The 14,373-nt window shown below is 35.3% G+C and overlaps 1 protein-coding gene across 2 annotated transcripts in view; it reads right to left on the bottom strand.

Moving 5' to 3' along the window:
• Nucleotides 1-13,447, bottom strand: part of LOC131077079 (protease Do-like 2, chloroplastic) — a 206,490-nt gene extending 193,043 nt beyond the window's left edge. The window contains exons 1-2 of one of the 2 annotated variants that reach the window (XM_058014496.2): nucleotides 13,023-13,447; nucleotides 3,407-3,586 (exon numbers count right to left, since the gene is read on the bottom strand). In XM_058014496.2, coding sequence (XP_057870479.2) covers nucleotides 3,407-3,586; nucleotides 13,023-13,223 — 381 coding nt within the window. In that variant the 5' untranslated portion in view covers nucleotides 13,224-13,447. The remainder of the gene's footprint in view (nucleotides 1-3,406; nucleotides 3,587-13,022) is intronic. The other variant, XM_058014497.2, reaches the window with a different exon arrangement.
• Nucleotides 13,448-14,373: the final 926 nt, after the last annotated feature.

The raw sequence follows: 14,373 nt of genomic DNA, 5'->3' as shown, positions 1-14,373 counted from the left end.
ATCCTACAATGTTGGCTAGTACAATGTGGGTTTGACTTTTCACAATGAGGAATGGAGACCAAATTGTGGGTTGAGAATTTGAAAATCATACGGCTGGCAAGGAATTTATTAATTGTATGACTTATAGAGATAAGAATTTGTAGCATCCTAAATTGTACTCCCTTACAATTTAGTCCGCCCTGACCTTAGTGTTTGTCTCCCAATGCTTAATTAAGACCTGACTATGCTTACATCATGCAAATATGACCTTGTTTTCACTTCATACACCGCATGGCCCCCTTGTCTTGGCCGTAAAATAGGTTACAACCAGGGCATGGTGCCTTGGTCCTCATTGGGACCAAGGCGCCACGCTTTGGACCTCCCTATTTGGGCCCCCCTTTGAACCCTTTGGGCATTTTCAAATTTGGGCGGGAAACCTAGCCTCGTGTCGGGCTATGTCGGAAGATTAACATGTTTTTCTACAGGCAAGTATATAAGGAGGTTTTCCCCTCTCATTTTAATATATAGAGAGAATCATAGGGCACCTATTCAAGCAATCTTTCATTCAAGCATTAAAGTATTCATCATCAAGCATTTCTAGAGGTCTTCAAGGCTGCATTCTTCATTCATCAACTGTGGAGCAACATTACATCATTCATAGGAGCTTAATTTAGCTCCTACTTTGCATTTCTTTAGTTCTTCTAATTTTAGGATTAGGGCATCTCTTGCTCTCTATAAAGCAAGTCATTCGTTCATTGTAATTGTACCTCCAATATTGTGAACCTTCAATATTGAATCTTCATTTCTTTTCTGCATTATACAAAATTCTTTGGTTGTTATAGAGCATACAATCTTTGTTTGATCTCTTTTGTGTGATAAGTATTTTTCTTGCAAATGATTCTTGGCTCCTATGGTTGATTATCAACTTCTACAACAACTTTTCATTCCATGTCTTTTAACAATTCACTAACTTAATTAAATTTTAATTATATTTATTATTTAATTATATTCTCTTATATTGTAATTTTAATTTTATTTATTGTTGTGAATTTATTATTATTATTTGTCATTAAATTCTATTTCAAAGTGGGGGCATTACAACTCCACACATGTTTGATCTAGCCTCCTCAATGATAGCTAATAAGCTGAAGATGTGATTTGTGGTACAACGGTTCCTCAAATCTTGCTTGTCCTTTGGCCCTCAGCTTTTTTGTCTGCATTGATCTAGAGATATAGATGACTAAAGTTGTCACAATGATCTTAGCCATAGTGGCCAACCATAATGGTGCAGTAGTTACTTGGGTCATTCTGCTCTCTGAATTTGTGGATAGTTGTATGATATGTCAAGTTCAGGAAGGTGGAAAGTCATGAGTAACCATACAGTTAAGCAGGTCATCAACATGGATTGCTAGGAGATTTGGACTATGTTTAAAGGATTCAGCCTTGTAGTTCTCAATGTCTTGCACTTTATTGGATCAAAGGTTGAGGATAACACAAGAGATTCAGCGATCAGAAAAGAAATGGCAATACAAAAGTTTTGAGTTCACTCAAATACTTAGTAGGTGTGGAAAATTATATAGGCTAGGGGTGTAATTCAACCAAGTGGAGAGGTCAGATATTTCACATACTGAATATTTAAAGAAAAGACCATCCAAAAGAGTTTGGGGGTGAACTGAAGTTTATTGAGTATACTTTTATGCATATACAAGAGACAGTTCCTTTTTTTCTTCGTAAGGACGCTTCTATTGATTTTTTGCACTTGCCTTGAGTTGGAGGGTCTATACATCATAATCTGTTTTGTTTACCTATGGATATTTTTACACTCTATAGATCCTTGTAAATGTTACTTCTTTATTTCCTCAAATCCAATAATTAAAAGAGTTAAACTAAAAATGGTATCATTGGTTTCTATTTCTAAGCTTGGATATGAAAATGTTAAAGTTGTAAAGAAGCTTGAGTGATATAGGGACACCTATCACCATGAATAGATAATGTTTCTAATTATAAAGCATATCAATTACATCCTATGACTGTAAATGGGATCACTGCATATTGATTCTGATATATAGCTGTATTAGCAATAACAAGTGCTTAAGGAGTCAGACTAAAGAAAAATACCATATTAACGAGTTTTAGGTAGCCGTTTTAAGTGTAACTTTTTTGGAATTCATAATTCAACTTTACTCAGAATACTTATTTTGAAAGTTAAACATTAAGGTATTCATTAAAATCTTGTTTTGATGTTTAGGCAGCACCTTAGATTTGAAACTTTTCCCACTTGTATATATATTTCCCTCATAAAAATCTTACATGTGGTCAGCAGATTTCCATAAAAATAAATCCATCCATAGTTTTGTGGAACGACCTCTATATTTGGAAATGATCTTTAGTGTTTTAACATACATTTTATAAAGACAGCATTGTCCATTGAGATGAAAATGCTAATGCTACAGTATTTTGAAATTACCTAACAATGCTTATCAAACCTATAAATTTGAAGAATATCGCTAAAAACCAACATAAATGGTTCAACTTAACTCAAAATTGACCTAATCCATATTTGTAAACCTTTATCTTAACTGCAACCCTAACACTGGGAAGAAGATTCCTGACATAGAGATAAAAGTATAAATGTGGTATTCTTATCTTAATCTACATTATTAATGTATAATATAAACTACTAAAATAATGAATTGCTTAACTTTAGATTCTTAGAATATCAGATTTACTGCAAAATGTATTTTAACAAAAAAATATTAAGATAGAACAAGAAGTAATTGACAAAAACTAAATTGAGCAACTGATAAAAGGGTAGGATATTCAAACAATAGATAAAGGAGATCTAATCGTGGCTGGCATTACAATGGGCATAAAAAATGAATTAATAATTTAATCATCATATCGAACACACCACAAAATGCTTAGGGCAAGGGTAATCTTACAGACAAAGCAAGATTTCCCAGAGCTGAAATTTGAAGCAAACAATAGAAAACATACTGGAAATGGAATTTATTTGAGCAGTAACTTATAGGGGAAAATAATTTGCCAGTAGAATAAAACAAGCAGAATAGAAAAGCAATAAAATTAAAGTATTGTTGGCCAAATGGGATGACCAAGTGATTATTCATCAGGACTTTTCTAGTGGAGACCAATGTTCAAAACTCCAGAAGACATGATACATGTTCAGATGTGATAATGTTGAATCTTTTATTGGGTTAACCACCACATCCAACTCTGGGTTTGGTGTACCCCAATGAAGAAGCCCAGGTGCAAATCTTGGATGAATTCGACAGAATAGATACAGCTTAATCGTGGCATCTAAGACAAAGGATGCCCACAAACAGATTTTACCAATTAAAATAACAGATTGATGATTATTCCCTTTCTTTCTAATGTCTGTATTAGTGCTTAAATCAATGCAACACACCTGTCCATCTTTCAAGTCATAGGAGAGGTTCTTCTTCTCCGGCTTTTGTAATCCAAGTGAAAGAGATTTGTATGTTGTTTGTTGGGACCTACCAACGTCTCCTTTGCCACCATCTACATCTGAAGTGTTTGTGTCATCTTTGGATCTGCCACGAGCTCTCTTCTGGCAAATAATCTGCAACTATTCAAAGAAAACATTATATAAGTTGAATAGGATACTCACTCTCCTGAAGAAAAGGGAAACCATTAAATTAATACAAGCTTCAGAATTCTGTACAATGCAATATATTAAACTTAGCAAACAGCCAAATGGCACTTTAAGTTACTTGTTTTCAGGACATGTCTTCTGTAAGGACTTCTGTTATAGACCTTACCAAACAGCTCTGAAATTCCAATTTATGTTGAACTTCATGAATTATGAAACAATGGCACTGTTGTCATTCATACCACACTAATCATTAAACCATATCCATATTGCTGGTCCTAACATTAGAACTGTAAATACTTATTTTCAAGTTTCGCATCACCCTCACAGTTGACTTGTAACAATATGCAGTTGATCTTAGTAGTCTGTTATAAATACCAACGTTGTACAAGCTTCTATTAAGTCTAAAATGTGATTTCAAAACTCCTCCAGTTTTTTTAAAGTTCACTCCAAAGGCCAACATCTATCGTTGTTTAAATTACAAAAAAAATTCAGTTTTAAATAGAAAGTGCTCAAATTAACAACACATATATAACATTGTATATAAAGATAAGTTAAATGTTCTAAAGTATATCTACCTACAGCAGCTAACAAGCATACATGGTCTTCCCTACTCACTTCAATTTATCCAACAACCCTTCACTTCTTGTCATTATGAACGATGAAATATTACACTTCTCATTGTAGCTCTCCATGTTCTGAAGTTAAGTGCTAGTACAGTTGATGATCAGGAAGGACTCTACGCTGAGATTCTAAAGCAAGGAATAGTTCTAAGATGGTTTTCTAAAGATTCCAGCCATCTTGGTTTCCAGCCCATAATTCATTCTATCCACAAGGTGAGTGATATAAATAATTTGTCCTATCTGTTAATTTTAGGATCAGACTGATAACAGTAAACAGAAAATAACAAATGCAACACACATAGCACAGTGATACCCTGGGAAAACCTCCCTCTTGGAGGTGAAAAACCCAGCAACTAATCTCACATCTTTATTATGCAATAATCAGAGGTAATTACAATCAGCTTCAACACTTGAAGCAATCAAAACCAGTAAATTATGCACAGTAGAACAGCATCTTCAACCTAGGATATACACAATGACGAACTTATCTCTGAGAATAGGATGCGTGCTATCACAAGGAGGTTCGCTGTCTCAGAGATGGAGTTTGCTGCCTACGAATGATGTTCGTCGCCCTCAAATGATGTTCACTGTCTTCAAGATGATGTTCGCTGTCAGAAGGAACAGTTCGCTTTCCTTCGTATATGATTCCCTGACTTAGGAATGTGCTTCACTGACTTAGAAGATGATTCACAGATCACAGAAGTAATTCGCTGGAGAATGCCGAATAGGAATGTAATCGCTGATTGTGTGTAATTACAATGACGTTGACTTCGCATATATATGTGCCTCTAGCATCCTTTAACCATTTATGTCGACCTTGTTAGCTTTTGGCGCCAAGGAGGATCAGACCTATAATTTACAAGTTACATCCATATAGGTCTTAACTAATTACAAGTTACACATAAGTGGTTACAAGTTACATATGATGCCCAATTAGGGCTTGACTAACATTGAATCATCAATGCCTTCTAAGGCCGGCAGGCCACATAATTGCTAAGTGTACTAGGTCGGCCCTAGAAGGGATTCGACATAGCTACAAACACCAACACTCCCTCTTAGCTAGGGAGGAGACCAACTCCAGATCTAAGATACGTGGCTTCTCCCATGAAGGATGCAAATGGGCACAGCCACCATGGCTACTCCCATGGAGTGAACAACCACAAGTGCTAGGTCATGGAATTTCTTCCATGATATCCACCATGCCTACTCGCAGAGGGTGGGCCCACCATACCTACACGCAAAGGGTGGATAAACACAAGTACATCATGGAATTTCTTCCATGACATCCACCATGCCTACTCGCAAAGGGTGGATCCACCATACCTACTCGCAGAGGGTGGGACGAGGGCTTTAACCTCAAACTTCTCCCAGAGAAGAATGCATCTCCACCATGCCTACTCGCAGAGGGTAGAACGAGGGCCTTCGCCTCAAACTTCTCCCAGAGAAGAATGCATTAACAAGGGATTGCACCTCGAACTTCTCCCTCACAAAGAAGAACTCATTAACAAGGGCTTGCACCTCGAACTTCTCCCTCACAGAGAAGAACTCATTAACAAGGGCTTTCACCTCAAATTTCTCTATGACAGAGAAAAATGCATTAACCAAATCTTCATGATGACGTGACTCCCTCTAAAGCTGAAATGTCAAGCTCCCTCGGAAGCTGAAGTGTCAAGCTCCCTCTGAAGCTGAAGCGTCAAGCTCCCTCTGAAGCTGAAATCAATCTTCTGACCTCCTTGTCCAAGGTTGCCAACTCAGCTTTATGGCAGCAAGCTGTCTCTAGACTTCAACCTGTGATGCTTCCTCAAAGGATGCCTCAAAATCTTCCTTCCTTGAAGAAACGCTTATGGCCATCATCTCAGTTCTATGACTGCAAGTTCTTTCTCCCTTGAATGCTTCTTGGTCTGTCCTTTCTTTGTCTCGAAAGACCCCCTATAGAGCATAAGCAAGAGCGCCTATTGCTTCACTAAAATCCCCTTCATATTCCTCCTGAATGTCAATCTCTTCATTGCAAATAGAATTCCAAAAACCTATAACCTGAAGAGCAACAGGCTGTGATGAAATATCCTCTTTATTGATTTTCCCAGCCATGTATTCAAGTGGAGACCCTGCATGTCTTGAGAACTCTCTGTGGTTGATAAAAGTCATCGTTGTCTATGGTGTAGTAGCATCACTGTGGTCTGCACATGAGGTTGTCCAGTATGGAAACAAAGATAACGAGCCAAGGTGATATTAATATTGCATCATGCAAGATGACATTGTTCCCCTCCACCATGATTTCTGGGCACCACGTGCGTCATCAGATAAGCCTTTATGGTTGGCATGCTCGCCACCTAAGTCACAAGGTGCGAATTCGAATTCAAATTCGACAACCATGAAATTCGGATGAAATTCGACAAGGGAAAAATTCGAAAAAAAAAATCGGATAAAATTCGCCTTCTATAATTTTGTTTATTTTTAAATATATGTATAATTCTAATAAATTATCAGAATAGCGACCCTTGTTGGAGAAAATCCGAGGGCGACCCAACAGTTGCAGACACCCATGACCCAATAGATACAAAGAATGCCCACGACCAGCTGAGTTGTGTTTAGAGGCGGATAGCAGTGCTTTATAGAAGAAATTCAATTAAATTTGATTTTTTTTATAGAAGTTTGAAATTCGATTAAATTCGAACCTCATCCATGAAAATCGCCGTATCCTGTGACTTAGCTCGCCACTATCTTGTGTGTAGAAGGAGAGGTGAAACAAACTACTATCAATCTGATCACAACCAATTCGAACCAAGCTCTGATACCATCGTTAATTTTAGGATCAGACTGATAACAGTAAACAGAAAATAACAAATGCAACACACATAGCACAACGATACCCTGGGAAAACCTCCCTCTTGGAGGTGAAAAACCCAGCAACTAATCTCACATCTTTATTATGCAATAATCAGAGGTAATTACAATCAGCTTCAACACTTGAAGCAATCAAAACCAGTAAATTATGCATAGTAGAACAGCATCTTCAACCTAGGATATACACAATGATGAGCTTATCTCTGGGAATAGGATGTTTGCTGTCACAAGGAGGTTCGCTGTCTCAGAGATGGAATTCGCTGCCTACGAATGATGTTCGTTGCCCTCAAATGATGTTCACTGTCTTCAAGATGATGTTCGCTGTCAGAAGGAACAGTTCGCTGTCCTTTGTATATGATTCAGTGACCTCTGAATGTGCTTCGCTGACTTAAGAATGTGTTTTGCTGACTTAGAAGATGATTCACAGATCACAGAAGTAATTCGCTGGAGAATGCCGAATAGGAATGTAATCTCTGATTGTGTGTAGTTACAATGACATTGACTTCGCATATATATGTGCCTCTAGCATCCTTTAACCATTTATGTCGGCCTTGTTAGCTTTTGGCGCCAAGGGGGATCAGACCTATAATTTGCAAGTTACATCCATATAGGTTTTAACTAATTACGAGTTACACATGAGTGGTTACAAGTTACATTTATTCACAAGTTACATATGACGCCCAATTAGGGCTTGACTAACATTGAATCATCAATGCCTTCTAAGGCCGGCAGGCCACATAATTGCTAAGTGTACTAGGTCGGCCCTAGAAGGGATCCAACCTAGCTACAAACACCAACACTATCCATGTAACACAGCAATTTTACAAAGAAGCTAGACCTTATAATTGAAAGAAAACAACTAGCTCAGCAGCAACCATTGCATCAGGGTATCTTAGACTAATTATATTTAATTTTTTGCTTGTTAGACAAGGTTTGTAATTAAGTTCAATATATTTTGGTTTCAATTTGTTGTCACCCAAAAACATCACAAAATGAGCACTAGCAACAATGACAACGATGTGAATGTGAATGAGATGAACAGGGAAGAAGTTGAAGTAAAAAGAATGGATCATTCTTCTCATTTTGAAAATCCAAACACAGGTTCTATTGGAACTCCAGAAGACTGTTTCGCATGCCCTTCATCCTCTCTTCAAAAATTTGCAAAAGGCTCTTTTAACCCAAAAATGCCCTTGCTGCAATATTATACATTAATGAGGGTAAAAATGCAGGGGGCAGCAAGTATCGGTTGTGTCATGTTTGCAACACTAATTATCAAGGGAGCTAGAGTAGGGTTACACATCATTATTTGGGTGAGAGTAAACATGGGATTAGAGTTTATAAAAGATATAACATTGTAAGAACGGATTGAAATGGTCAAGTTGGTTGGCGAGAGTGGTGAAAAAAAATGCTAGCACTACTAAGAGTTAGAAACATTCATCCAAAACATTGCATTTATTAATGATATTCCAATGTATCAACTGGAAATAGAGGGAAATGGAAGGCCAATTCTACTACAAGTGAGAAAAATAAGGTTATAGGGTTAATGAATTTGCAAAAATATGAGCAAGCCGATAATTCACTATCAATCTATTTATCTACTACAAGTTAGAAAAATAAAATTGTAGGGTTAATGAGTTCGCATATCTATCTATCTAATTTTGAACTCTAATTTTGATTTATATGTAAAGGGAATTGATATATGTTCTACAAATTCAGTAATATGTGTGTTTTTTTTAAATTTATGTATTTTTAAATGCTCAATAAATTTGCAGGGCTTTTCCCTGTGTTTTTACCAAGACCCAAATTCTTAAAAATTTTGGGTCAGCGAAGTAATGGCTGAGTCTGATTTTTTCAAATATGAATCGATCCTCTATAGTGGAAAAGAAATATTTCAAAAAAATTCTGGGAGACCTGAGTTGGTAAAAACACAAGGATACAACCAAACATTAAAGATAACTACGAGATCAATGAAAAAGAAAACATAGAAAACAAGCCAAGCATTGAGAGATCATAATCAAGACCTTGTACATTCAGTAATTCCCATCTCATCTAGCAGAAAGAAAACTTCAGATTAGGGTAAAGTAGTCAATATCAAGGTAGAATTACCAATTACTCTTGTATCTGATTAATGATCTGTTGAAATCAGTTGCTTGAGTCAATTCTTAACTCCAAATGTATATTTTATATAAACAACAAGTCAGTGTCATCTAATAAATAAAATAAGTGTTTGAAACAACAGAAACAACGGCCAATTGTATGAGAGTTATGGTGTTCAAATAATTAAAATAATATTGAACTTGTAACCACGATAGGAAAGCAACTAATATTTTACAAAAAGCTAACAGAGATAATTTACAATGCCTCCCGTTCCAATCTGTAAGATGGTAAAACATTCTATATGTAGCATGCAGAGGATACAAAGAAACAACTATAGCATTCAGAAACCAGATAGAGTTATACGTTAAGAGACAAACTGGAAAAAAATGGCACGAACTAATTTTAATTTTTCTAACAATATGAAAGGTAGAGTCATTTGTACAGCCACATTAGGAGGTAACTAAGACTATATAGTATATACCTTCAACCTTTCCAAAAAAGACTATATAGTATATACCTTCAACCTTTCCAAAAAAAGATATTTTTCCATTCAAATTGTAGAAGACTTGAGATGGTGTTTTCCCTTGTAGGGAAACAAATTGTTCTAAGTAGAGTCTCAAGACAATAACCAGAAACATTTTTTGTTTTGACTTCACTGCTCCTACACCACTACCTCTTCTCAAAAAAAAATTACTGCCAACGACATCCATTGTAAATACCAATGATATGATTAATGCATTCTACACTCCCGTACTATCATTCAGATACATCCCATGGACCTCAAATGATATGATATGATTAATGCCAATGTCATGGACCTCAAACACAACCATCAATAACGGACATCACATATGCTGATTAATTAACATTAGTGAAACCGAGGAAATCCTAACATTAGTACCAAAAAATCAAGAAACACATTGCCAAATATAAACATTGTTCTCAATATCTGCATAACATAATATGTTTATCAATGTATCGTGCTCTTATTTATATACACATTTTTTTTTTCATTTTTTCATATTTAAATCATAGATTTTATCAAGAGCATCAGGAACAGCTGAATAAGCTTGATAGAGTGGTCAGAAATCTTGTGGTGGATGCTGGAATTGACTAACCTTATGAGCCTACAAATGATGATTGAAAAGGAAGTTCCTTCACCACTATTAATGTCAAAACTCAAAAATAAACTCTGATACCAAATGAAGGGAAATATGAAACAATGTCCACCATTAGTCCTACAATGAAAGATGTCCAAACACATAAGTTATCCAATCTATACAAATTTGAATTGATAATATATAACAAGAATGAAAGAAAAGATTGAACCATACAAGAAAGAGAGAGACCAATATACCCTAGGAAAACCCTTTTGGAAAGAACCCAACATTTAAAGCACCAAATCTAATGTGTTATCAGCAACAAAATAGTTCCAATAGAAAATCAGGTTCCAACCCTTCGCATGGAGATCAACACTCTCAATCAAAGAGGAAACCATGCAAGACCTTCTTCAATAGCAATGAGCAACCATTGTTGCATTTGGCTGTAGCTATTCTGGCTCCAAAAACGTCCTGTCGTACACCAATAACTTTCGTGTTATATGATAGTGGGGACAGCCGAAGCGCCGCAGCCATTCTCCACCTGTTCTGCAATTTTTCTGTCCGCATAACACAAAAGTTATCGGACGTATGAAAACGCGGTTTTGGAGCCAGATTAGGCGCGTCCGTTGCATTTCTCATGACACCAATACAAGAACAAATGAGATCTGCATATCCCGTTCCATACTCCTCAAGATCTCCTCATCAAACAACTCAAACCTCCATGTGCTTAAACCAAGCTTTACTCACACTGAACATGTGCAAGCAATCAACCAAAAAATATGATGTCTAGCTTCCATCCCGAGAATTCTATTTATAGGCAAGGGAGCAACAAGCAAGGGAAATCTTACTAAGCTTTCATTCCACCATTGTTTAATGCCCCAAGTGTATCTACAAGGTGGGTACCCAAGTATGCAATTAGGACCAAGTGAGAACATGTTCTCCAAGGCACCTTGATTACACTCTCCAAGCCTAGCACCCAAGATTGGCATGCTACATGAAATGGAAACCTAAACATACAATGCTTTTTACAATATTGAACGCATTTTACAATGATCTTATAAATTAAATGCACTCCTCCAATGAGCCCAATAAACCATGTGCTCACTAAATTATGGCCTCCCAAATATTAAATACATTTTCTCCAATCTACCACCAACATTAAATGCATTTGTAATGTACACACCACACTCCCTGGGAAAATATTGAGGTCACCCAAAGTGTGGCACCCCATTTTGCGACAGACTGCAACTTTATAAAATATCAAATGTTTCCGTACAAGTTGTACAACACCTTATCCTGACAATGATGAAGATCTAGGTGATCGTGCTTGCTATGCAGAGGTTAATATGTAAGCCCAAAAAAAGTTTCTTTTTTTATCTTTTAATCAGCTATGAGCAGTTATTTATCTAATTCGATACCTTTTGGGCACTAAGCATGTATCTGCATTGTGGTATCCGTGTCGAGCTCGGCATGGAAAGTCAAATCTATAGTGTTACTGTTAACTATGAGATGGACGTTTAGATAGGTTATTTAGGTTAATGTTAAACATATTGTATATTAAAATTGGGTACTACTAATATTTTACTGTTGAAGTTTTCAGTTTAATAACTTTAATGTGGTGGGTCCCATAGATAATGCCTCATTTTAAAAAACCAGAAAAGAAGAAGAAGAGGAAAATCTCATATGGAATTCATGGCCGTCCATGAAATTCAACTAGATTCAATAACCAAAAACTGACCCCAACAAAAAGTAACAACAGAAACATTTGATAAAGGTCTCAATGCATCTTTGCTGGATATGATCCTGACTATGTCAGATAAGATAAATTAAAATGCCAGTTAGGCAAAAATAATTTCTCAGACCTATCTATGTGTATTTACTTGTTCAAAAGATGCGTCTCTGTGTATTGAATTTAAAAGAAAATATCCAAGCGTTGTTTGATTTTCTTGATATAAGATTTCATTTACTATGACTGCAAATATCTGTGTATTTTTTTCTAATATCTTTATGTAATGAGCAGGTTTAGAGAAAAATAGTCTTTAATCTCGAGGCGCCTTCAGCTAGGTCGACCCATTAGATCTCTACATCCTATGTTTTTCACTTCAAGAAAAACAAAAGTTCTCTGCAATATCTCTATATTGGATAAGATTCAAACAATTAGCAGAATGGAAATTTAAATTAACAAAATAACAGGTAGCTAATCCTATTAGAGTTCAACGTATGGAACTAAACATTTCAAATCCTTATCTATCTGACCACTTTTGGTGAATCTTTTTCTCTGACTCAAGATTTTGCTACATACAAATATATTACCAAAATCGAAATTTAAATAATAATATGGCAAGCAAAATGCTGCTAAAGTTCGACATTCGAGACCAGTCATTCTAAATATTAATCCATTTCGGCATTTTTCCATGAACTTTTTCTCTGCCTCAGATTTTACTGCAATATGTACTATCCTGAATGGAAAAATTATATATTAATGGCAGACAACAAATACTACTAAACTTGCCGCCAATTGGACTAAAACTTATCAACTCCATATCCATTTGGGCCTTTCTGGCCCATCTTCTATTATGCCTTTTCTTATCTCTACTACCCAGAATACAACATTCATATTGAATGACAGTAAACAAATGATACTAAAAATCAATATTTTGGAATATAACATTTCAAATACTGAAACGTTTGGTTGTATATGGTTTATCTTTTAAAACACAACAAAAAATGAGATTACGAGTTAGTTACCTTTCGACTTGTAGATGAGCCTTGTCTTCCATATTTCCTGACCATGGTAGGATGTTTATGGGAAGTGGGTGTGGAACTAAAGGACAAGACTTTGCAGGGATTAATGAGAGCAAGTGAAAATGCATTGAATTTGTAAAGAGAAGGATGTGGGGAGAGGGGTGAGGCCAAGCTCCTGGGCTTCACTGGCATTGAAAGAGCCATTGCTGTTACTCCTCTGCCTCCTGGGACTTCGTGGCTCTTACTACCTCATTGGCCACTCTTGTTAGCTTGATTATTATTATTTTGCATTTATTGGAGACATTATCCGATACGCGTAGCTCCTCCGTTTATATTCTGTGACATAATATGATAAAGACGGTAGACTTCTGCACGCAATGGGGCGCCTATTATTTTAGGATTGATCAAAGCTGTTTTAAAGGGACTTGAACACAGTACCTTAGGTTTTGAAATTACGATGAACTTATTATTGTATTACTAATTATTTTAACTAATTCAGATATATTAATTTAAGCTTTTTTTTTAAGTTTTTTAGAGGTTCAGAAATTGAAGGGTCTGTCTGAATGGTTTACAAAGTTCACATCAATATATTAATAATTTCCCTTTCTTTAACAAAAAATGTTTGAAGAGGGTTATATGAGGGTTAAGTAGATATAAGTTGTTCAATATAAAAAATTATTAATTGTTTATTTTTATGTTATAGAATTAGTATTTGTATTAAAACTTAGTTGATAGTAAAATATACTTGAATAATATATTGAAGGGTACAAATCTAGAAAATTATATAAAATATTTTTTAGAATCTTGAAATTGATTGATTTGAGAAATGGATTACCTCTTGAGTCGTATCCTTATCATTCATTGGGGTAGTTGTCTTCTTGTTGTTCATTAGGGTTGATTTCTACAAAATGAGAATTCAAGAGATGTTCCTATCTTTTGTTCTCTTGCAAACTCATATATCTGGTGGGTTGTGATTAGGATTATGGTTAGAATTCAATTTAAGATTAAAATTAAATAATTGAATTGTGCAGTTAGGGTTATGTTTAGACTTGGAATTAGTATTAATGTTAGGGTTAGATAGAATTTAATTAAGATCTAGTATTGATGTTGGGGTAAAATTTTACAATTAATATTCTAATTACTATTAAATTTCGTGTAAAAAATAATTTTAGTGTTAATATAATATACTAATATAATATATGCATAATAGTAATATTATAATATTAATATATAATATAATTGTTGTATAATATTTTAGTTAGTGGCTACACTTTTAATTCATATTCTATTTTCCCAAATCAAAAGTTACAATTTTCAATATTGTAAAAAATAAATTATATGATTCATAATAATG

This window comes from Cryptomeria japonica, chromosome 9, assembly GCF_030272615.1.
Source record: "Cryptomeria japonica chromosome 9, Sugi_1.0, whole genome shotgun sequence".
Taxonomy (NCBI): domain Eukaryota; kingdom Viridiplantae; phylum Streptophyta; class Pinopsida; order Cupressales; family Cupressaceae; genus Cryptomeria; species Cryptomeria japonica.
The sequence above is the reverse complement of the archived record's forward strand: the minus strand, read 5'-3'. Positions and strand labels throughout refer to the sequence as shown.